General features: G+C 35.3%; 1 protein-coding gene across 10 annotated transcripts in view; it reads left to right on the forward strand.

Annotated features, from left to right (window-relative positions):
* The first annotated feature begins 683 nt into the window (after positions 1–683).
* The window catches only part of Cip4 (formin-binding protein 1-like Cip4), a 142,258-nt gene continuing 118,685 nt past the window's right edge, over positions 684–24,256 (forward strand). For all 10 annotated transcript variants that reach the window (XM_067787826.1, XM_067787827.1, XM_067787830.1 and 7 more), the window contains exon 1: positions 684–951. In XM_067787826.1, the coding sequence (XP_067643927.1) occupies positions 850–951 (102 nt within the window). In that variant the 5' untranslated portion in view covers positions 684–849. The remainder of the gene's footprint in view (positions 952–24,256) is intronic.

Consider the following 24,256-nt stretch of genomic DNA (forward strand, 5'->3'; position numbering starts at 1 on the left):
AGAATATTTTCGAACTCGTCCCAACCACATCTGTCAAGTCTGTAAATAAGTAATAAACGTTTCCGCCGTGATAACACATCACCTGGAGTAGTAGCAAATGCAAATCTTTGGTTTTTACGCTTCACTCACTCAAATCACTTTTTAAATTTATTACCATACACCTGCTCACTGCTGCGAAGACGCTTGAGAACTGCCAATTTGCATTCTACTTTGGCACATAATTTCAACAAAACTGTCTACCATTTCAACTTAAGACATTCATTCATCCACTAGAATATATACATATATATAACATTTCACATGTTAAACTGATATACATACATACGTACATATCAACTTTAATACACTATTACACTTTAAATGCCATCCCAAGGTACACACATGTTCTCACGGCTGTGCTGTGCTGTTTTCTATTTTCATTTCTGCGATTTAACCAGAAGTTATTTAAAGTCAAAGCCAATTGCGCTGTGATTACGAGGTCGAAATCGCTCGTTGCATTGATGGAATTTATTGTATAGCGGAAGACCATACAACGAACAGACCATCTGACCCATCAAGTGATTTCTTGACTTTGTACTGAAATGAAGATATTTAACTTGGTACGTGTTATTCTCTTTTAGTTTAATTGCATGGCTTTAACTAATTAAAATCTGCATTCCATCACATTCAGCTGACGGTGGAAGTTGTGCGCTTTGCTATATTTAATTACTTTTGTTAACGACCTTACAAGTAATTGTGAATAATTTTTTCTTGTGATTTTAAAACATTTTTCTATATCCAATTGATGTGATTATCGCACATTTTGTAATTTCGAATAACTCAATTAAATCGGTGAAATAGTTCTTGCTAATGAAAGAATTCCATATTTTACTTGCGAAATTGTATCCACTCTTCGAAGGCTGGACGAACATACCAAGGGATTTTACAGATATGTTTTATCAGGAATTTTGGGTGAGTGAAGAAACAAAAAAAAAAAAACACGAAAAAAATTTTTTTTATGTAAATGTGTTAAATTCAGAGCTGGGCGTAAGGGATTATCATTACCAGTAGTAACCCTTAATTGACCGAACTATGATCACGATTACAGCAATTGTTATGTGATTTATCTGTTAAGCTTACTTGAACCTTGATCATATTCCAAAAGCATGGACGGATAATAAAGTAGTCTTTATCCTTAACGGGAAAGGTGTCATAACGCGAACTCAAAGCATTTGAGGTCGGTATGTTCCACCTCGGCTCGCTACAAAAGATGTAAAGTACATCACAAAAACCGTTCCAAATGGCAGAATGAAAAAAACTAAACAAAATTCGGCGGAAACTGCGCTGCACGTCATCATAATTGAGATAAAAAGGTTCGCTTTTAACGACTACGTTGACATATAGGGAACCTGTTTACCGTTCTACCAACGGCAGTGGTCGTATCTCTGATATGATGGCAGAGATACACTACCAGATGTGCTTCTAGAGAAGGGGTCTGCATTGCATGGCACAATTGTGCTCACATTGGGTGTGCGAAAGAGTAATCACTTTAGAGGTACTTCTCATGGGGATGCTCCTCTTCTGACTCTGAAACGCTGCACGCCTCGGTCAAAAAACAGTTGATTACTTAGAAAGGCAGCCATAGGTGGGCCAAGACACATTTAGCCACACACCGTTCTCTTTTTGACTCTAGTAGATAAGAGTGTCTATAAAATGTGTGTTAGGTAAAGCGATAGACTGCTATGCTCCCAATAGGAGCTCCCTTGCAACAATTAGAAAATCTCTTGAAGTTATAGTAAATCTTCTCTAAAAAGGCCAAGACAGGCCCAGCGCCGATAAGAAGGGCATCAAAATAAAAAAAAAAAAACGTTCACCACCTTGATCAAATGATACTGATCAGATGTTGTAATACATTTCTGTCAAATAGAGTTCCTGGGATGGGCAAAGGAAAAACGTCGAAAAACTGAACCCACATTCCGTTGCAATATTTTTTTTTAACGTATATGGTAATCACAAAAAAAGAAGCCGCTGGATAGTTACCCTCACAAAACGTACTCTCCACCACAATCTACTCTGTAAGCTCTGGAAACCAGGCTGCTATCAAAGCACTACAGGGAAAAACCACTTCTTCTATGGTAGTAAACAACAGATGTGGTGGGTGTCTCCAGACAGAATGACTTTACTGACTGGTTTATCAAATGGTTACCAAAAATCAGTAAATTGACGCCTGTAAGCACACCCGTCTGTGTCTACTCATCTGTAAACACAAGCCAGATGGGAACTTCTACGGACAGACTACGGAGGTACATGCACAGACAGATATATTGGTTTGTTAGCGGCATGTTATCGGGTTATTATTGACAGATTACGGATGTGTCATCGATTTTATATTGAAGTTTTGTCGGTATCTGATTCAGAACAAACTTATCTGTTGACTTTTGATAACAATAGATAACACGTCGATAACAAATTTGTCACACTTCGATAACAAAACAAAAACTTCGTTAACGAATCGAAAATAAATCGATATTTTTCGATTTCATATCGATAACACGCGGCTAACAAATTGATAATACTCTAATATCAAATCGATAACTTTTCCAGAACAAATCGATAAGCGTTGTTATCAATAGAAAATTTGTAATACTTTGATAACTCGGCTATGTCTCGTTGATCACAAACCGATAACTCGTCGATTACAAACCGTTACTATACCTATAACGTTACGCTACACTGTAGTGACTATACTAACGACTACGTTCTGTATACCCCCATTCAGCTTACCAGTACTACCAACACTACGCCACACTCACAGTCTATATTCACCCCTGTAGCATACATCTTTCAAAGTCTATACTTTCGCTTACACTTATCTTCTGCCAACATTATGGATTACCCCATACCGTAAGCAATAATTACATAAAATTGTGTTCGTACTAAATGGGGAGCTTACAAAATATGACTTCAGCCGCAGCTGAAGAGATCAAGATGCGATGTGTAGGATACTTTCCTTCTCAAGTCATCCATTTCATTAGTTGGACGTCAATGCACACTTACATTTTCGAACCATGGGCCGAATCTTAACATACGATCCGTGATCGAATGCTCTTTTTTAAATCACAATAGCTCCGAAATGGTGTATCGGATTAATGATTTTGAAAGCGAACTAGGGACAACGCGTACTCTCTAGATCCATAATATATTTTTTTTTTGGATAGCCCAATTTTTATCAATTTAGTGAAAATAGTTTTCGATCCGTGATCGTTTGTTACGATTCCATAGTAGTTTTAAAGTAGTTAGAGGGTGAGAGAATGCTCCAAGTGCAGCCGGCTAATCCCACTGATGCACATTCTCAATCCACTGAAATGCAGAAACCCTGAAGTATACTCCCAAAGAAAAAAATTAACAGCCTCATTCTGTTTGGCGAACGAGACTCTTGACGAACGAGAGTCTTGACGAACGATACCTGCGTTGGCGATATCGTCTGCTAATGGTAATTTGAAGCTTACGTCGCTTTGGACACGATATCTTCAAAGGTAATGAGGCGGTATGTTCGTCATCATTATCTTCAACAGACACCCCAGCGCCTGATCCAAAGTCATTTGCGTGCAACCCATCTCAATATTTGGTTTACGTCGCTCATATAAAGTGGAGAAACACCTGTGTTTTTAAATTTTCGGCTCAACCTGAGACTTCCACAGAATTTGAACCAGTACAATTTATTTAGGGATGATGTTGGTTGCACCCAATTAAAACGATATAAGTTATTTTCCTTCGACTAGTTCTTCTACCCGCCGCTGGGACAGGGATAGGAATAGCGAAGCGCAACAAATCAAAATCAAGTCGAATGTGCTTGATATTACAGTTTGGTGCTGACTGACATTAGGTAGGTAGGTAGGTGAAATAGCTGCGACCCTGGTCGCCCAAGCAGCTATTTAAAGCCGTTTTGATGCCATGTAACTCGTCTAAAAACCTACGGAATGTTACGCTCAATGTATTACAACCAGCCAGAGTTGTTGATAAAATTAAGAATGTTCGGGATTGCACAGATAACCCTCTGAGGTCTTCTAGAAACGGGTTTCCAAGGAACCTTAGCCGGGCTCTAGCTAGAGCCGGGCATTTACACATAAAGTATTCTACTGTCTCCCTGACATTAGTAGCTCCATTAAACCTTTGAATACAACCAATTTCAATTACATAAATCTACTTGATTACGAAAGGAATTCAAAAACTGCAATTTACTTACTGATATTATAAAATTTGTACATGAACCTACCCCGAAAAAGGGAAACCAACAAATTAGCTCGAGGTTATTTATGAAATTTAAATGAAAGTGTATGACAAAACCAATTCAATGTTATAAATTTGAAGTTGCATTTACCGGATGTATTGTGCATGACGCATGCGTGTGGTCATGTTTCAATTTGTTGTTGTTATCATCGTGCTGCGTCCACTGCACCGCAACCACTTTAAAATGGAACAAATTGCATACAACAATCTATATAATATAACTTATCTTTGTTGCATTATCAGCGCGACTTCGTATTTAGCTAGTCAATACATGACAAACAAAAAAACCTCACAACGGATAGTCAATTAATGTCATTACAAAGTATGCTTATGAGTACATCATAACCTTACTTTTTCGTTTGGTTTTGTTGCATTTGGATTATATTCGGTTTTTTTGTGCGCTCTTGCTTTATTGTTGCACCACCCTGACAGTGACACACGCCAATTATTTGAATTTTTTTTGTATATTTTTTTTTTCGCTCGATAAAGTTGTCATCCTTCCTACGGCCGGAAGTTTCTATGTATGATGTATGCTTCATAAATACATCATATTTCGCATGCCACAAGGTTTGTGTTCGAAACACACCCATTTTCTGAGGTAGTTCGTAATAATGATTCAAACCACCGTTGAACTTGTGCCACATGAGCCAGGGACACACAATTTCCTCTTCCCATTCTCTTTGCCTACATGTGCTTCTTTTATACCCAGTAGAGGTGTAGAAGCAGAGTTGGGCAAAATTTTTTCAAATGGCGAATGAAATATAAAAAATATTTGTGTCTTATAATTAAATTAAAGTAGTACAGACGGCCATTATGTTAAGAAACTGTTGTATTGTTTGATCCTTGAATTGTCTACATCGCCTAAATAAAACTTACCGTGTATAGTGGGTACTCTTCCCCTCTCCTTATTGCTACGCCCCTTAACTTATCGAATTATATTCTTGTCATTAGTTCTTGATAGATAAATAATTTTTAAAACAAATTTTACAATTAAAAACAGAGCGCCTCGCCTCCCCTTCTCAGCGCTGTGCTATCTCGGCGGCCAGCCAGTTCGATAACGCCGTATCCCAGGATTTTTTTTTTAAAAATGCCATATGATATGTCCCATATCTAACGTTACAATGTATTGAATTTAAGCTCAGCTATCAAGATCGGACAATTTTGAACAATGGTGTTCTCGGAAAAAATATTGTAGTCAGGCATTTTTTGAAAGTTTTCCCAGATCACCGCTTAAAAGGTCTACCGACCAAACGAGTTTTCCTCCTTGCAACCTTAGACACTTTCGACAGTGCGAGCTGGGCAGAAATGCTGTCTATCTTAGAGCAACGCTTCTAAATGCCATGCTTTCTACGGCGCGTCATCAAAAGCTATCTCATCCTTGCCTGCGGACAGTGAAAGTCACATGCATCGCAGCACAGAGAGAACACACACTTTTGAATAAGAACCGCTGTAAATAAACATCTAACATCTGTACAGAGAAACCACTGCATATCACTGTATCAGGACCAGAAACCACATTGACCTATCAGCGTATGAAAGTCTCTAGCAAAGGGCAAAGAAAAGCTTAGGCTGTTGCAAGAACTCTGTGAAATGAATAATGAGGCGTTCATCTGCTTCTGCAAAACCAATGAAAGATTTCAAAGCATGGATCTTCAGAAGCTTTGGCGAAGTAAATTACTACGTTACCCAAATGCTCTTGAACATGGGTACTATAAAATACAGAATAAAAAAAGCAGAAATGCCTATGTGCGTTTACGAGACATTGCTAAAAGTACATTCTTCAAATGTTCGTGAAGGAGAGGACCGACAACTGTACGCAGAAACAACAGAAAGCTCTTAAAAACGAGATGAATGAAACGCCACTCTGAAGTAATACGAAAGCGGTTTTGGGTTGGAGGAGGGTTCTAAATGGAATGCTTTTTAGTCCACTCGCAAACGGCTACTGCGACGGCGGTAATTATGCGGCATTGGACATTTCCCATCCCAAGCAGCAAAAGAAAAAAATTTTTACATCGAATCCGCCTTAACATCATCGAAGATGTAATGCCCCAAGTTATAGTTACTATTGTCTTTTTATGTTACCGAAAGTGAAATTATTGCAGTTTTAGGCCAAAAATCGGTTGTTATCGACGGGTTACGATGATTACTTATCGATAAATAACCGATATTTTTTAGATTCAAATCCATAACTTTTCGATAACAAATCGTTAACTTTTTGATAAAAAATATATAGCTTTCTGATGAAGTATCGATAATTTTTTTATGAAATATCGACAACTTATTTATGACAGATAACTTTTCAATAATAAATCGAAAGGTTTTCAATATCAAATGGATACATTTACTTTGAAACGCCATAACAAATTGATAAATCCCCGATAACAAATCGATAACTTTTCGATAATAAATCGATAACATTTCGATAATAAATCGATAACTTTTTGTTAACATATCGCTACTTTTTCCTTTAATAGTCGATAACTTTTCGTAAATAAGTCGACAATATGTCAGTAACTTTTCGACAACAAGTCGATAACTGGTATAATAAAAATGTATAAGTCATCGAAAACCTTTGTTATGGCATATTTATCACACTTCGATAACAAAACTCGTCTACACCTCGTCGATAACACACCTATAGTAAACCTTTCATCTCCTTTCCTTGCCTTTGATTTGCTGTCTGATTTCGCTGATATCAACTCTACCACGTTTATTACTCCTACGCTTAGGTACCGTGAGCAAAGATGTTGGAACATCAAAAAACCATCTACAATATACCTTTTTATCAAAGACTTCAAGCGCAATCTCAACTGTCCTTTCGATTCCGATATTATTCACTATTGGCTATATTATGTTGACTTTCCACCTACATTTTGCTACTGCTTAATTTTTTTGTTGCTGTTTTTCTGCAAACAATGCCATGCAATAAGGCAAACGCTGATTCATACAACAAAGCTTATGATAACTTTCTTTACTTTTTTCATGCTTCCTTTGCTCCCATTTTTAATTGCCTTCAGCATTTCACTGTTACTCCAATGCATTAAACGCTTAACCACCCACCAGCTGGTTTGTAACTGCTTGCTTCGTCTCCGCATCGGAAGTACATGTGCATGTATGACGGTGGTGGTCGGAGGCCCTTCAGCTGCACACTCCTTTTTGTCTGCGGTCATTTGGTCGTATGTTGTAGCGTTGCTGCGCGTTTATTTGCTCTGTTCGTTGTCGCTACTTCGTTCATAAATATTTCAATTCCAATTCCAATCTAATTGCTTGGCGCTGCTGGGGCGCATTTATGGTATGGGCTGTTGGGCGTTGTTGCTGCTGCTGGTTTGGCCTTTAATGAATGCCCATATGCAGATCTATGTATATATAGCGCTAGTTCAGCCACTCGGTACACTAAGTGGTTTCCATGCAATTATGCCAAGCAGCGTGCAGTAAAATGTTTGTATGTAATTAAGCTACTCTGCTTCAGCAGTGCCAAGGGGCAATCGTCACAAAAATGTGTGGTTGCTGCAAGGAGGGGAAATGCTGGTGGGAACTTGCAGTTGCATGCTTGCCTAGCCGATGTCGATGAACTTGTTGAACATATTTTTTGTAATATGACTGTTTTTAATTTTTTTATTTCACTTTTACTTATACTAAATGGCTTTTACTTTTTTTTCATCATTTTTTTTTTTGTAAGTACATATTTTTGTTTTATCGACTGTCATGCGAAAATTTCTTCTAACGGTCAATTAAAGTATCTACGGATGATATGTTAGCAGTCTGCGACCAGCTGGAAGTTCAATAAACCTTCTTGAACGTAAAATGTAGTAGGGAAAATCGTAAAAATTATTCGGTGCGAAATGTATTTGGATTGTGGGTTCGCGAGGCTAGAGCAAACGCAGTTTTGTTGTGGTTTCACATTTATTCTTGAGTACACATTTTTCTGAACACGTTTACATGACTAAAGAAAGTGAACTTAAATCCCCAATAACCTCGTAACTTCATCAACTTCAAAAAAGCTTGCTGGATGAACTGCAAGGCTCCCACGCCGCACCCGCACTTTTACTGATGCCCGTCAAACAGAAAACTTTCGTAAGACCAATACTGCTTAGGGTCGTTGCGTACAAAATGGCAGACTTTCTTAAACTTCCTTAGTCTTTGCAGGATAAATTGATCTCGACCCAGGGTTCACTAAATAAATTACTTCTTTATAGAGATCATGGACACAAGTAGACTAAATCTGAAAAAAAACTTTTAAATCAACTACAGCTCGCCCCGGGGTTGCAACTAAACCACAACAGAGGCAACTTTACAAAAAAACAAATAATTTGGGGTTGAAAAGAGATCTTTTCTTCTTATTGGTGACAACCTAAGTATGCCGACAAGTTATTGTGCTATTAACGGTTTGTTATCGACAGGCTACAGATGATTCATGAAGTCATATTGAAGATTTATCGGTATTGTTTCATAACAAACCGATGTGTCGTCAATAACACGTCGATACAAAATCGATAACTTTTCTATCTTTTTTTAATACAAATTGATAACTTTTCTAACAAAATTGGTAACAAATCAATAATTTTTTGTTAACTTTTCGATAAACAGTTGATAACTCTCTGATAATTAAAGAATAACTTTTCACAATGAATAGATACATTTTTGGTAAAAATCCATAACTCTTAAATGGCAAATCGATAACTTTTTGTTGAATAATCGATATTTTTTCGATAATTTTTCGATAACAAATAGATAACTCGTCTGTATAGGCAACAATAATTTTTGTTGCTAATGCAAAATACCGACAACGATGTTAATAATTACGATAATTTAAGTTGTTGTTAGGAACTCAATAAGAAAAAACGATGCGCTGCTGGTTGTGGCTTACGATTCAATGATATTATGATCATTTCTTATCTTTTCTCTCTAATCTTAGCACTAATTACAGTACTGCTTACTAACTAATATATTCAAATAGATATTTGTAATAAGGACAGTACGAGTAATTAGTATATGGAATATACAGCGACGTTTACTTAAAAACTATTAAGTAAAATTCAATTGTGACCGAACATCTCGTCGATAACACGCACCTATGAAAACATTTCCTTGCACTTCCTTTCTTCCCTTTCCTTTCCTTTCTTTTCCTTTCCTTTCCTTTCCCTTCCTTCCCTTGCATTTTCTTTCCTTTCCTTTCCTTTCCTTTCCTTTCCTTTCTTTTCCTTTCCTTTCATTTCTTTTCCTTTACTTTCCTTTCGTTTCCTTTCATTTCTTTCCTTTCCTTTCCTTTCCTTTCCTTTCCTTTCCTTTCCCTTCCTTTCCTTCGTTTCCTTTCCTTTCCTTTCCTTTCCTTTCCTTTTCTTTTCTTTTCTTTTCTTTTCTTTTCTTTTCTTTTCTTTTCTTTTCTTTTCTTTTCTTTCCTTTCCTTTACCTATATTAACTATACCAAGAACGCTACCACAATATAGTGCTTGTGGCGCGGGATCTGTGAAAAGCTTTTGACAGGGACAACCTTAATACGCTATTACACGACATTGAATAATTCGCCAGTAAAAAAAGCAGATTTTGGTTCAAGTACCGCATATATGTATTTTAGGATTTCTTTGAGCATAAATTCAATCAGGTTATGAAAAAATTTCTAAAGTAGATCGTCCTTGAAGCGAATTCTTAGTTAGGGTGATTTGAAACAAATTCTGAAACGGGGCGTTTTCCAAAAGTGTTCTGAAGAAGATTGCTTTCGAAGTGGCCGCCAAGATAGAGGGGTGTGTGTGTTAGGGCTGCAGGACTGCCTACTGAAAAAAATCTAAAAAACTCTAAATACAAGGGTCGAATCTTTCGTAAAATTTTCTTGAACTAAAAAATTTTTTCGAGATTGGTTTGCAAAGGTATACCTACAAAATTCATACATAGGATTTTTTCCTAAACTATCGAAAATAAAAACAGAAGAACTTAATTGACGAAATTTGCGAGAGATTGGCTATGTTGTTTTTCTGTTCGCTCCTGAATAGCTCATACTTAAGCGCTGTTGGTACAAGTGTGGCTGCCAACTGTACCACTGTGCATCTGATTAGAACCAGTTGGAAATTAGTGATTAAACTGCCTCTCCTTTTTTTTGGAATATTATCCTTTTTCTTTTTCCCAGCTTCGTCAGAAATTTATGTGTTAATTTCACCAAGTATTTGGCTCTGAATAAGCTAAACAATACCAATAACTACAAGTTCAGCCATTTTGCCGAGCGCAAAACACTAGTGCAACATTTGTTCCAGAATAGAAAACGCCATCATTGAATTATATGTCAATATTTGCTTATTTTAGTTTTTTTCTTAGTTTTTTTCTTATTTGCTTTTGAACATTTGTTTCTATTTACTACTAATTTACTTTTCTACATTTGACGCTAATTTGTTTATTCATTTCTTAGCTTGTTGCTTTGTTTACTTGCACTTTGCGTGTTCACCGAGTCATACTTATAAGTACTCGTCATTTATTTTACCCTACCTGGCACATGGCAGACTTATGTTCTTTTTTGAGACAATGTCAGAAACTAGCACACTAACCCTTATTACAGGCCGTTTACCTACTGTATGTGTGCTCCTAACTGGCAGTAACAACGAATATTGATTTAATAGAAATGGCACATAAGTAACTATTTACCATATATATGTAAGTATCTGCGTAGCTCTAGCGGTAGTCTGGAAGGAGTGCCTTAAAGCATATCGATAAATTAGACAAGAAGATTCACTCTTTTTCAGATTTTCTGCATAACGAAAACAAGATATTTCCATTTGCTTACAAAATGATTTTCATATAGGCACACTTTGTATGAGGTCAATTGACAACTATTGTAAAAGTGGATAAGTTCTTGGTTGGGGCTGAAAATTGTTTTAATGAAACTGTCATGTGTGTATGTTCGCTGTCAACCATTCAGCGAAACCAATTCCTCACATCAAAATGTTGAATTAGATCAAATGTATTACCTATACCAATACATGTAAGTATGTATGCATTTTCATTTCATTCGCTCTTTAAATAATTCCAGAATGTGTAACTTGGTCTCATAAGTTCGTTACTTGAAAAATTTCACAAAACATCATACAAAAGTGCCCTTTATTTTATGCCTTTACAACCCAGTTCCGTAAACGCCGAGACTAACCGTGACAGTTTCTTCTGGATTGTTGGTGTTGATAGCGCTATGATTTTTAGGTAAAGGCACTATTGAAAAACAACGCCTGAGATTTGAAAAGTACTTACGTAAGTTTTATAGTTAGTTGCTGTGCTGCCCGGTCGGAGAGGCTGGGTCCAAGTATCACTTTAGGCACCATTTTGATGTGTTAATCACACCATCTACCTCATTGTTTTGACTCAAAAATTAAACTACCCCTTTCTCATTTTTATACCTTTATATTAAGTCGCGTTCATGTTTGTCCCCTCATTTCCATACGAAGTTTTGACCCACGGAAAAGTATTTTTCGGTAACTTCCCGTTGAGCTAGACACTTGGTACTTAGAACATAGTTCAGATCTGAGAGACATTACATTGCAAGTGAAGACAAAATCCGCTAGGTGGTGCACTGATTGAGATATACAGAAAATTACTTTTAAAATGGAAATTTTGCGATCAACTTTTAACTAACTTCTCGGTGATCCGGAGACTTGAAACTCAGCACATAGTTTGCGAGACGATTGCACTACAATTCGTGGAAAACAAAATGCCGCCAGGTGGCAGATGAATCGAGATAAACGAAACTCCCTGAAAATCCCTGAAAAACGCAGGGAATCTTGCGATCGATTTTTAAGTAACTTCCCGGTGAGCTAGAGACTGGAAACTTCGGCCGTGAGTCAGAACCCGGTGACAATGCAATATTTGATCAAAAAAATTTCGCTAGGTGGCGCTTGGATCAAGATATTAAGAAAATTTTGTTGTTTTTGCGGTCAGTTTTAATTAAATATTAGTAAGGGTCGTAGGCTACTTAGACCTAATTATGTTTGGTGCAAATAAACGCTTTATTTCACCTTCTTGCCCAACGTTTCGCTGAATATTCCAGCATCATCAGGGGCTACATTATTTATTTTTCATAAAAGATAACAAACATTATTGTATATGTATAAACATTCATAACATTTAACATGTAGAACAACCAATTTGACTTACAATAACAATAAACAGTATGAACACTTAAAGATTAATCATCCGTACCACCTTGCGTGGTAGTTTTGTCAATACTAAAATTATTACTTAAACATAACATGTATGCAGCGCCTATGCAGTCGTAGTCTTCTTTTTTGTTGATCGTCTTTTCTCTATTTCTCAATATGTGCAAGCTTTCCAATCTGTATCTGGTCAATTCTCTTTTTTCCTTATCAATAATTTTGGTGTTGTTAAAATCAGCTGTATGGCCACTGCTTATTATGTGTTGGGAGAGCGCAGTGCTTGGCTTTTGTTTTTTCACGTCTGCTTTGTGTTCGGCTATTCGTATACCAAGCTCTCGTTTTGTAGTTCCGATATAAATCTTATCACAGTTTTCGTTCTCTTTTCCATTGCATTCTATTTTGTATATCACATTGTTTTGTTGTAGCTTGTCTATTGGATCTTTTGTTCTTGTGTAAATTTTGGATAATGTGTTGTTGGATTTGTAGGCTAAGGTGATGTTTTGTTCTTTTAGTATGTTGTGGTCTATTGTACTAAGCTTTGGGATATATGTGACGCTGTAATATTTCTTTATTTCTGTTGTTGCATTTTGTGGTTTATTGTGGGGGTTGCTATTTTTCATGATTTCCTGGTTTATTAGTTCATGTATCAAGTGGTCGGGGTAATTATTATTTTTCAAGATTGTGTGTATTTTTTCTATATTAGTTTCATGGAATTTTTCGTGGCTAATCGTCATTATTTTTCGTATCAGATTCTTCGCTGTATTGATTTTATACTTTCTTGGTTGGGAGGATAAAAAATTAATCAGGCGACCAGAAGATGTTGGCTTCGAGTACCAATTTAAAATAATACTATTGTTGGCTTTGTGTATGCGAACATCTAGAAAAGGGATGCTCTCATTTTCTTCCATTTCTATTGTAAATTGTAGTTTGTGGTGGTATTTGTTTAGTGTCTCGAGGATTATATTCACGTCTTTGCGTTTCACTATTGCAAAAATGTCGTCTACATATTTGGTGATAAATTTAATGTCAATACCATGTTGTTGTTTTAGCTCCGAGATGGTGTTGTCAATTAGGTCGTCCATGACAATATCGGCTATTGTTGGTGAGAGCGGATTTCCCATGGGCATTCCAAAAGTTTGAGTGTATAGTTTATTATTGCACATGAAATAATTGTTTTCTCTGAGGCAGAAGTCAAGTATTTGTTGGAATTTTGCTTTTGTGATGTTAGTTGTGTGTTGAATTTTGTCCCATTTTCTCATTATTATTCTAATTGCTAACATTATAGGTATATTTGTAAACAACGACACGACATCAAACGAAACTAGTATATCTTCTTCACAAACATTAGTATTGCTTAATCTATCTTTCAAAATGTATGCATTTTCCACATTATAATTATCAGATATAAGTTGCTTAAGAGTTTTTCCGATAAATTTTGATAGGTTGTAACAGGGCACCATAACTGAGGAGGAAATGGGTCGTAAGGGCATATGCGGCTTATGAATTTTCGGCAGTCCATATAATCTTGGTGCCGCGGCGGCTGTGCAAGTTAGTTGCTGTTTCTCTCTTTTGCTGATTTGTTTTGTTTTGTAAAGCTCTTCGACTATTTTGTTGTTTTTTCGCTGTAGTGTGTTGGTTGGGTCTGTTCTTGTGATTTTGTATGTTTTTTTGTCTTCCAATAATGTGTTCATTTTTTCTTTGTATTGCGATTCGTACATTGCTACTGTCTTGTTACCTTTGTCCGCGTCTGTTATTATAATATTGGTATGGGATTTCAGAAATGATTTGGTTTGATTAAATGCTGCTAATTCTTATTCTTATTAGCAGCATTTAATCAAACCAAATCATTTCTGAAATCCCATACCAATATTATAATAACAGACGCGGACAAAGGTAACAAGACAGTAGCAATGTACGAATCGCAATACAAAGAAAAAATGAACACATTATTGGAAGACAAAAAAACATACAAAATCACAAGAACAGACCCAACCAACACACTACAGCGAAAAAACAACAAAATAGTCGAAGAGCTTTACAAAACAAAACAAATCAGCAAAAGAGAGAAACAGCAACTAACTTGCACAGCCGCCGCGGCACCAAGATTATATGGACTGCCGAAAATTCATAAGCCGCATATGCCCTTACGACCCATTTCCTCCTCAGTTATGGTGCCCTGTTACAACCTATCAAAATTTATCGGAAAAACTCTTAAGCAACTTATATCTGATAATTATAATGTGGAAAATGCATACATTTTGAAAGATAGATTAAGCAATATTAATGTTTGTGAAGAAGATATACTAGTTTCGTTTGATGTCGTGTCGTTGTTTACAAATATACCTATAATGTTAGCAATTAGAATAATAATGAGAAAATGGGACAAAATTCAACACACAACTAACATCACAAAAGCAAAATTCCAACAAATACTTGACTTCTGCCTCAGAGAAAACAATTATTTCATGTGCAATAATAAACTATACACTCAAACTTTTGGAATGCCCATGGGAAATCCGCTCTCACCAACAATAGCCGATATTGTCATGGACGACCTAATTGACAACACCATCTCGGAGCTAAAACAACAACATGGTATTGACATTAAATTTATCACCAAATATGTAGACGACATTTTTGCAATAGTGAAACGCAAAGACGTGAATATAATCCTCGAGACACTAAACAAATACCACCACAAACTACAATTTACAATAGAAATGGAAGAAAATGAGAGCATCCCTTTTCTAGATGTTCGCATACACAAAGCCAACAATAGTATTATTTTAAATTGGTACTCGAAGCCAACATCTTCGGGTCGCCTGATTAATTTTTTATCCTCCCAACCAAGAAAGTATAAAATCAATACAGCGAAGAATCTGATACGAAAAATAATGACGATTAGCCACGAAAAATTCCATGAAACTAATATAGAAAAAATACACACAATCTTGAAAAATAATAATTACCCCGACCACTTGATACATGAACTAATAAACCAGGAAATCATGAAAAATAGCAACCCCACAATAAACCACAAAATGCAACAACAGAAGTAAAGAAATATTACAGCGTCACATATATCCCAAAGCTTAGTACAATAGACCACAACATACTAAAAGAACAAAACATCACCTTAGCCTACAAATCCAACAACACATTATCCAAAATTTACACAAGAACAAAAGATCCAATAGACAAGCTACAACAAAACAATGTGATATACAAAATAGAATGCAATGGAAAAGAGAACGAAAACTGTGATAAGATTTATATCGGAACTACAAAACGAGAGCTTGGTATACGAATAGCCGAACACAAAGCAGACGTGAAAAAACAAAAGCCAAGCACTGCGCTCTCCCAACACATAATAAGCAGTGGCCATACAGCTGATTTTAACAACACCAAAATTATTGATAAGGAAAAAAGAGAATTGACCAGATACAGATTGGAAAGCTTGCACATATTGAGAAATAGAGAAAAGACGATCAGCAAAAAAGAAGACTACGACTGCATAGGCGCTGCATACATGTTATGTTTAAGTAATAATTTTAGTATTGACAAAACTACCACGCAAGGTGGTACGGATGATTAATCTTTAAGTGTTCATACTGTTTATTGTTATTGTAAGTCAAATTGGTTGTTCTACATGTTAAATGTTATGAATGTTTATACATATACAATAATGTTTGTTATCTTTTATGAAAAATAAATAGTGTAGCCCCTGATGATGCTGGAATATTCAGCGAAACGTTGGGCAAGAAGGTGAAATAAAGCGTTTATTTGCACCAAACATAATTAGGTCTAACTAGCCTACGACCCTTACTAATATTTAAGAAAATTAGTTTTGATTTGGGAATCTTTCAATCAATTTTTAACTAACTTCCCGGTGACCTAGAGACTTGAAACCTGGAACACAGTTCGAGGCTTCGTGACAATACAATATACAGAAAACTGCTAGGTGGCGCGCTAAGTGAGATAACTACAAATCCTTGAAAAACGAGCGCTAAGTGAGATAACTACAAATCCTTGAAAAACGAGGGGAATCTTGCAATCGATTTGTGAGTAACTTCCCGGTGAGCTGGAGATATGAAACTTGAGCAGTAAATCAGAACCCGGTGACAATGCAATATTTTATCAAAAAAACTCCGCTATGTGGCGCATGGAACGAGATATTAGGAAAATTAATTATAATTTGGGAATATTTCAATCCATTTTTAACTAACTTCCCGGTTACCTATAGACTTGTAACTTAGCACATAGTTCGAGAGCCAGTGACAATACAATTTATAGAAAACAAAGTTCCGCTAGGTGGCGTGCTAATTGTGATAACTACAAATCCCTGAAAAACGAGGGGAGTCTTGCGATCGATTTTTTGAGTAACTTGCCGGTGAGCTAGAGACTTGAAACTTTGGCAGTGGGTCAGAACCCGGTGACAATGCAATAGTTGATCAAAAAAAATTCGCTAGGTGGCACACGGTAGAATTCCACCTCGTTGAAGGCCCAACTCAATGCACGTCCTTGCATACTTTTAGTCGTACGCGACATTCACCACGATTATTTTAGACTTTCAGGCGTATGCGAATTTCACCACGATTTTCAGCTGTGCAAATTAAGTAGCTGACAAACGAGATGGAATTCTCTTGTTATGATGTGAGGTGGAATTCTGTTGTTTTTGAACAAATAAATAAAGATAGGAATTTACACTTAGGAATTACTTAAATTACTAATCAAAGTTGCAATCGCCTTTTTGTAGGCAGTACTAAAAAATTGAAAATAAAAAGATGATGCAAAAATTTTAAGGACTACCTTTATATAAATGAACCACAAAATAGAAGGCAATTTTTCCTTTAATACAGACATAGTCTTGTTGAATTCTGGCTAAAAAACTTTAACAATAGCTCTTGTAAAAGGATTTTGTGATTTAAAATTATAAAGGTAGAGCGCGTGTTTAAATTTTAAATAACACTACTCGAGAAAAAAATCTTCAAAAATAAAATAGGCCTTTCCTAAAGTAAAATTTTCTCCTGGTTCCGAATGTGACTTCCATTTTCCTGTGGCAGATCTAGTTTCCGAGATATCGGCGAAAATATGAAAATTCCCATTTTTGCAGAACACTACTTAATATAGGTAGGGCAAAAATTTGTAGTTTTAATTTTTTCGTTTTAAACTGTTGAATTATACATTATACTAATTCCCATAAACTTTTCTTGCCTTCAGCTCCTTTCAGTATCTTTAGTAGTTTGGCCACTATGCCAAAAAACTTTGAAAAAATTTTGAGAAACAAAATTTTTTTTTTACAAAATTGCAGATTTAACCACTTTAAAATCGGAAAAATTCTATGGGCGAAAAAAAGTTAGCCCTCCTATGTTGTAGGTAATTTAACTACGAAAATTTTAAGCTTACCAGTACAACAATCGGACGTGCCGTTGAGGCTATAGCCCGTTAACTTGCAATCGTCTATCCTAAAATTTTAGTATTACTTTGATAAAATTGGCGAGACATTTCATTTGGTTACTCTACCTTAGGGTCTAATAAATTTAAAAAGACATCAAGTGTTTAATTGTCACTACTGTTTGTTGTAAATTTTGTTTTGCAAATTGTAGTGCAAATTTATACATACTATATCGGTAGATGTGTTTACGAAATGGCTTGTTGCAAAAAAGATTTTAAATGTAAAAATAAGCCGGATGGTTTTTGCTTTATTTGCGGACATTATATTTTCGGAAACTCATCTCGAAAAATAACTAATTCTGTCAAAAATGCATGCTTTCATTATTTCGCTTTCCGTGTAAAAAATCTCGATATATCTTGGACACCTCATTTTATTTGCGCCTCCTGTAGATTAACTTTAATGAGATGGGTATCGGGTAAAGGTCATACCATGAAGTTTGGTGTTCCAATGATGTGGACTGAATGAACCCTGTAACCACGACCAGTGCTATTTTTGCGTGATAGACCTTAAAGGTAAAACGAGAAAAAAGAGGAAAGAAAGTTATCCAAATGTGGCATCAGCTAAAAAAACAAAAAAAGGTGCCTTCAATATCGCAAACCCGCCTTTAGTAAATCCCGAACTAGTTATTTTGCCAGTACTTCACATCAAATTAGGAGTAATGAAAAAGTTTGTAAAGGCTTTAAATAAGGGCGCGCCATCCTTCCAGTACCCATCGAAATTTTTCCCTAAAAAAACTCAAGCCAAATTAAAAGAAGGTATATTTGTTGGTCCGCAAATTAGAAAGTTGCTGAAAGACGAAAATTTTGCGAATCATTTATCATCAGTAGAAGCAGCGGCTTGGGACAGCTTTAAGCAAGTCGTTAGTGGATATCTTGGCAACAACAAAGATCCCAACTATAGAGAGATGGTCAAAGCCTTGTTGAAAAACTACAGTGCTATGAAATGCAACATGTCCCTCAAAATGCATTTTTTGCATTCACATTTGGATAATTTTCCCGCAAACCAGGTGCTGAAAGTGATGAACAGGGTGAAAGGTTTCACCAAGACCTCATGATTTTTGAAAAGCGTTACCAAGGTTTTTGGAATGAAGAAATGGTGGGAGATTATTGCTGGACAATAATACGGGAGACAAACCCAGAAAATTATAAACGGGTAGTTAAAAGTACCCACGTCCCTCACTATTGACCACCACGGTAAAATCGCTCAATTTGACTTTTTTTAGATGTAGATATGTATGTATTTAATGTTGTTGTCGTTGTTGCTTTTTACTGAATTGCTGATTTATACTCATATTACTCAATTGAATACAGTTTAACATGCAAACATATGTCTATAATAAAACGTTATAAAAAAATAAAACCGTAGTTTGAATAAAAATTGTCTCTATAAAAAATTGTAAGATAGACCCTTGCAAGTTAACGGGACTATAGTCTCAACGGCACGTCTGATTGTTGTATTAGTTTGCTTAAAATTTTCGTTATTAAATTACCTACAACATAGGAGGGCTAACTTTTTTTCGTCAGTAGAATTTTTCCGATTTTAAAGTGGTTAAATCTGAAATTTTGTAAAAAATTTCGTTTTTTTCAACATTTTTTGAACGTTTTTTGGCATAAGGGCCAAACTACTGAAGATACTTAAGGGAAGTGAAGGCAAGAAATTTTTATGGGAATTAGTGTAATGTATAATTCAACAGTTTAAAACGAAAAAAAAATGAAAAATACAAATTTTTGCCGTACCTATATGAAGTAGTGTTCTGCAAAAATGGGAATTTTCATATTTTCGCCGATATCTCGGAAATTAGATCTGCTACAGGAAAATGGAAGTCATATTCGGAATCAGGAGAAAATTTCACTTCAGGAAAGGCCTATTTTATTCTTGGGGACTAAAGTTGATCAAAATTTGTTGAGTAGTGTAATCAATTAGTTAATCCCAAGTAATTGGTTTGCCTTAAATTGAAAGATTGCGCTCCAACTTTTTTGGTTTTAAATCCCAAAATTCTTTTACAAGAGCTATCGTTAAAGTTTTTTAGTCAAAATTCAACAAGACTATGGCTGTATTAAAGACAAAATTGCCTTCTGTTTTTTGGTTCATTTAATAAAGGTAGTCCTTAAAGTTTTTTTATCATCTTTTTTGTAAATTTATTTTGATTGCTTTTTCTTTAGTAGTAATTTGATATTTATTCTCTACTTTGACTATTTCTTTGTTGTGGTCAGTTAAGACCATTATGGCTTACTTTTGTGTTTTGTGTTGACCCGCAATACAAAAGTGTGTCTAAAAATTACAATTACCGCTTCCTATTTTCTGTTTTAGTTTGGTGTTACCCCCATACAGCTTATCATATGGCTTCGTGTTTTACACGCTTTCAATTGTGTCGAAAATTTAAATAGATTACCTGGCTTTTGAGTGTTAAAAAGGAATACAATAACCACTAAACTACAATATGTTGTACTCACTTATTTCCTGCCAATTGCTGCTTGAATAGCCAACATATGGTTCTTTTATAAACTTTAGGGTGGGCTGACTTTCTTTAAAAGAATTTTTGTGGAGTGATGTAGAAATATGTAAGTTGTCGATTTTTTGTAATATTTCTCAGCTACAACTACGTAAATACTAGGTAAATCACGTACTTCTTGAACCCATAACCAAAATCTATCTCTGTCTAATATTTGATCCTGGAATACATATTAACCATTTGGTAGTGTGGTCCCGAAATTGTCCCTAAACAGTGCCAAAGTTATAGCAGAAATTGTTTCGAAATTTTCCGCATATATCATAAAATGATCAAAAGATGGTTTCAAAATTATTCCAGGACAGGCTCCGAAATAGTAGCAAAATGATCTCTAAAAATCCCGTAATAAGCTTTAAACAAAATCGAATTGTACCTTAGCAGTTATATAATGATAAAAAAAATCCCGACATGGTTCTTTAAAATATCCCGAAAACGATTCCGTAGATTTACTAAAATAGTCGTGAATAATTTATCTCTAAAATAATAAGAAATTATGCCTAAACAATTCTGAAACCATCCCAAAATTATCTCAAAAACAATCCTGAAATAGTCCCAAGATCATCTTTAAAACAGTTATGAGTAGTGTACGTGAATTAAAGGATTCTGTATTTGTATAGCATTGGCAATTTCTATCAAGTTGCGCGATTTAAATTCTCTTTTTTTTTTTTTGATATTTTAAGAAAAGCTTTGAATTTTTTAACTGAAACTTTGCAAACCAATTTCAAAATTGCTTTCGAAAAATCAAGAAAATTTTACGAAAATTTCAATGTTTTTATTTGGAGTTCTCTGCATTTTTTTTGAGTAGAAAGTTTTGTAGCCCCACCAGTTTTAGTCTAACAAAGTATAGGTATCTCAAAATACGAATCGATTTAAAAAAATTTTTTAACGTAGGACATTTGAGATTTTTTTCATACAAAGTGTGAAAAATGGTTTTTATATGGAAGAAAGTATGAAACACCCTTCGGAAAAGAAAAATCAATCCCTTTCTTCGCTGTTCTCTACGTTTCTTTCTCTCCATCCCTCTCTTCTATCTCCTCTCTATCACTCTGTCTCTATATTTCTCCTTTATTTGTTATTACTTTCTCACGTCTCTTTTTCCAAATTTCTATCAACCTGCTTCCAAAAAAAAAACATGCGATCATTAATTAGATTTTTTCGCACCAAATAGTCCCTAGTCTAAAAAAAAAAATAATAAATCGAAGGCGCGATAACCCCCCAACAGATTTTAGGCCGAGCTTCTCTTCCAACTTGCGTCGTGCTCCTTTTAATTTTTTGGGACGGGACCGGCATGTTTTACGTCGACTCTGAACGGCATCTGCAAGGCAAATGATTTTTCACTGGCAAATTTTCATGGCGGGAATACTGCCGAGGGACGACCCCGCTTAGAACGACTTTTCTAATTGAAAAAACTTGTTCCTAAATTTTTGATGTTGCTTAGTCCGCGGCTTGAACTCACGATCCACGGCGGCCGCAAGTCCCTAGTCTACTTCCCAGAAAATTAGTGTCCTAAGCACCTCATACTGTAGACAAGAAGCAGATACATCATAAATATGATTTTTTTAGAATTTGGTCCGCTTCCCAAAAAAATAAAAATAACTTAACAAGAACTCTTAGAGTGTGTATGTTTCTGTTTTGGAAGTTCTAACCAAATCGGTGGACTTAATATTGTATTTTACAAATCAGCATAAAAATTGGCTTTGCGCCTGGTGGACTGTTTGTTTCACAGCGAACATACACACAAACTGTGTTAAAGTTAAATTTCCAGTACGATATATTTCAATCGTGTTTCGTTTTTGATTTCATGCTCTGTAAACTAAAACCAATAAGTTGGATCAAATCGCAGCTATTCGCTACACTCAAACAAGTGAACCTTATCATTTGTGTACTACCAGATTTCCTAAAAGCCATATTTTCCACAACAAACCACAGCCTTTGACCTACCGCACATTCAACGCGCTATTTTTGGTGTTTAACTGTTGGTGTGACCGAATTTGTTAACGAGTTACGTTGCTGCTGCTACAGTCCGCTATTTATCGATTTTTTATCGCCGGTGTAATACATTACGCTCTCTATGTAGTAACAACAATTACATACAACCAGTGAAGCAAATGCAATACTGGTGAGTGACGCCTATCACCCACGATGTAAATAGACACATATGTTTCGCAGCGAAATAAACAAATATGTAAGTAACTTTAGATACATACATATCTATTTACATTTATGCATATGTGTTTAACAAACATAACAATGTGCAGTACTTTGCTAAGAGTTCATTCAGTCGGTATATATTTTGACAGCTGCCATTTGTTACCATCCAATGCTGCCCCAATAATATTGCATGTTGCACGTACTTTTTGTTGTATGCAGCACGTTTTAAGCACTGTAAATTACGACTTTGCCACTTTGTAATCAGTGTGTAAGACTTGTTTTTTATTTTACTCTAGTTTATTTTTCGTTTTTGTGTGAGTTCGTTTGCTCTATTTTCCAGTAGCGTTGAAAGTATCAAACATTTCGCCTCCGCTGCCTTACACTGTTTTTTGGCGCATGTTTTCCTTTCTTTTTTATAATTTCTATTTTAGTGATACAGATTTGCAACACAATGTAGTGCGGCAACCCTACAGCTGTTGTCTTCATAGCATGCAGCTGTAGCAGAGAACGGCGTCGTGTGGTCTACGCCTCTGTCTACACAAACGTACTGTCAGTGTACGGCACAATTGCTCTGACTAACTCCATTTTTGCCTAATTTCGTATACTGTATTTTTTTATTTTTGAAACTTTTTTTATGTGGTAAGTGTATGATTCTGTTCTATTGACTTGGAGCATTTTGTTGTACCGCAATTTTCTGCATTATTTTATTTCCTGCATGGTTTGTTTTTTGTGAAGCAAAATTGCGGTAAAACATACCTACACACGCTGAGATAAAAAAAGTAGCAAAAATTATAAACAAATTTTATCAGTTATTTTTTATTTTATTAATTTAATTGATTTTAGAAAAAAGTAAATGGGTATGTAAACGAAATGTAATCTCGCAAACGTCTTCGAAAAAACTCGAAAATCTAAATTTTGTGAAAAATCTGCTAATTTGAGAAAACGTTTTTAATTTCTCTTATAACGAAAAATAATTTTAAAATCTTTTTCGAAAAAGCTCCAGCATTGAAGATATTTTATTTCATTTGACTGGCTTGTTTGTTGTGCAGAAAAATTGCGGTATAACTACGCATAGTACATATCACAAACCTACACACGCTGCGATAAAAATAGCAGCAAAAATTATTTACAAATTTTATCAGTTTACGTGTTTTTTATTAATTTCATGGATTTTAGAAAACGTTTTCGAAAAAATTCGAAAATCTAAATTTTGTTAAAACCGGTTAATTTAAGGAAACATTTCATTTTAATTTCTCCCATAACGAAGAATAATTTCAAAAACTTTTTCGAAAAAACTCCAAAATTGAAGAAATTTTTAAAAATCTTCATAAACATTTCAAAATGTATACTTGTAGTCAAACCAAACCCGAATTGTGTTACAGACATACACCAGTAAGCATGAAAATACAGTAGACTCGCGAAAAAGTTAACCAAAATGTCCCAAGGGTAGTTTACTTTTCCGAAATATTAACTTTAACAAGCGGTTTCCAAATTTGAAAAAATGCTGTAATAAACAAAGTTTTATTCAAATGGCTTTGTTTTAATCATTACAGAGCATAAACTTAGATTTAATTTGTACTGGCTGATTTCAAGTCCACAGAACATATATACATATTAATTTATTCACATTGTAAATATCGATATGCCATATGAAAACTAACACTTTAAAATTTTTTTACAAGAAATCCTATGAAAAAAATTTTGTAAGTGTTACTTTTCGTATGGAACGTCGATATGCACTTATTA

The sequence above is a fragment of the Eurosta solidaginis genome, chromosome 5 (assembly GCF_040869045.1).
Source record: "Eurosta solidaginis isolate ZX-2024a chromosome 5, ASM4086904v1, whole genome shotgun sequence".
Classification (NCBI taxonomy): Eukaryota; Metazoa; Arthropoda; class Insecta; order Diptera; family Tephritidae; genus Eurosta; species Eurosta solidaginis.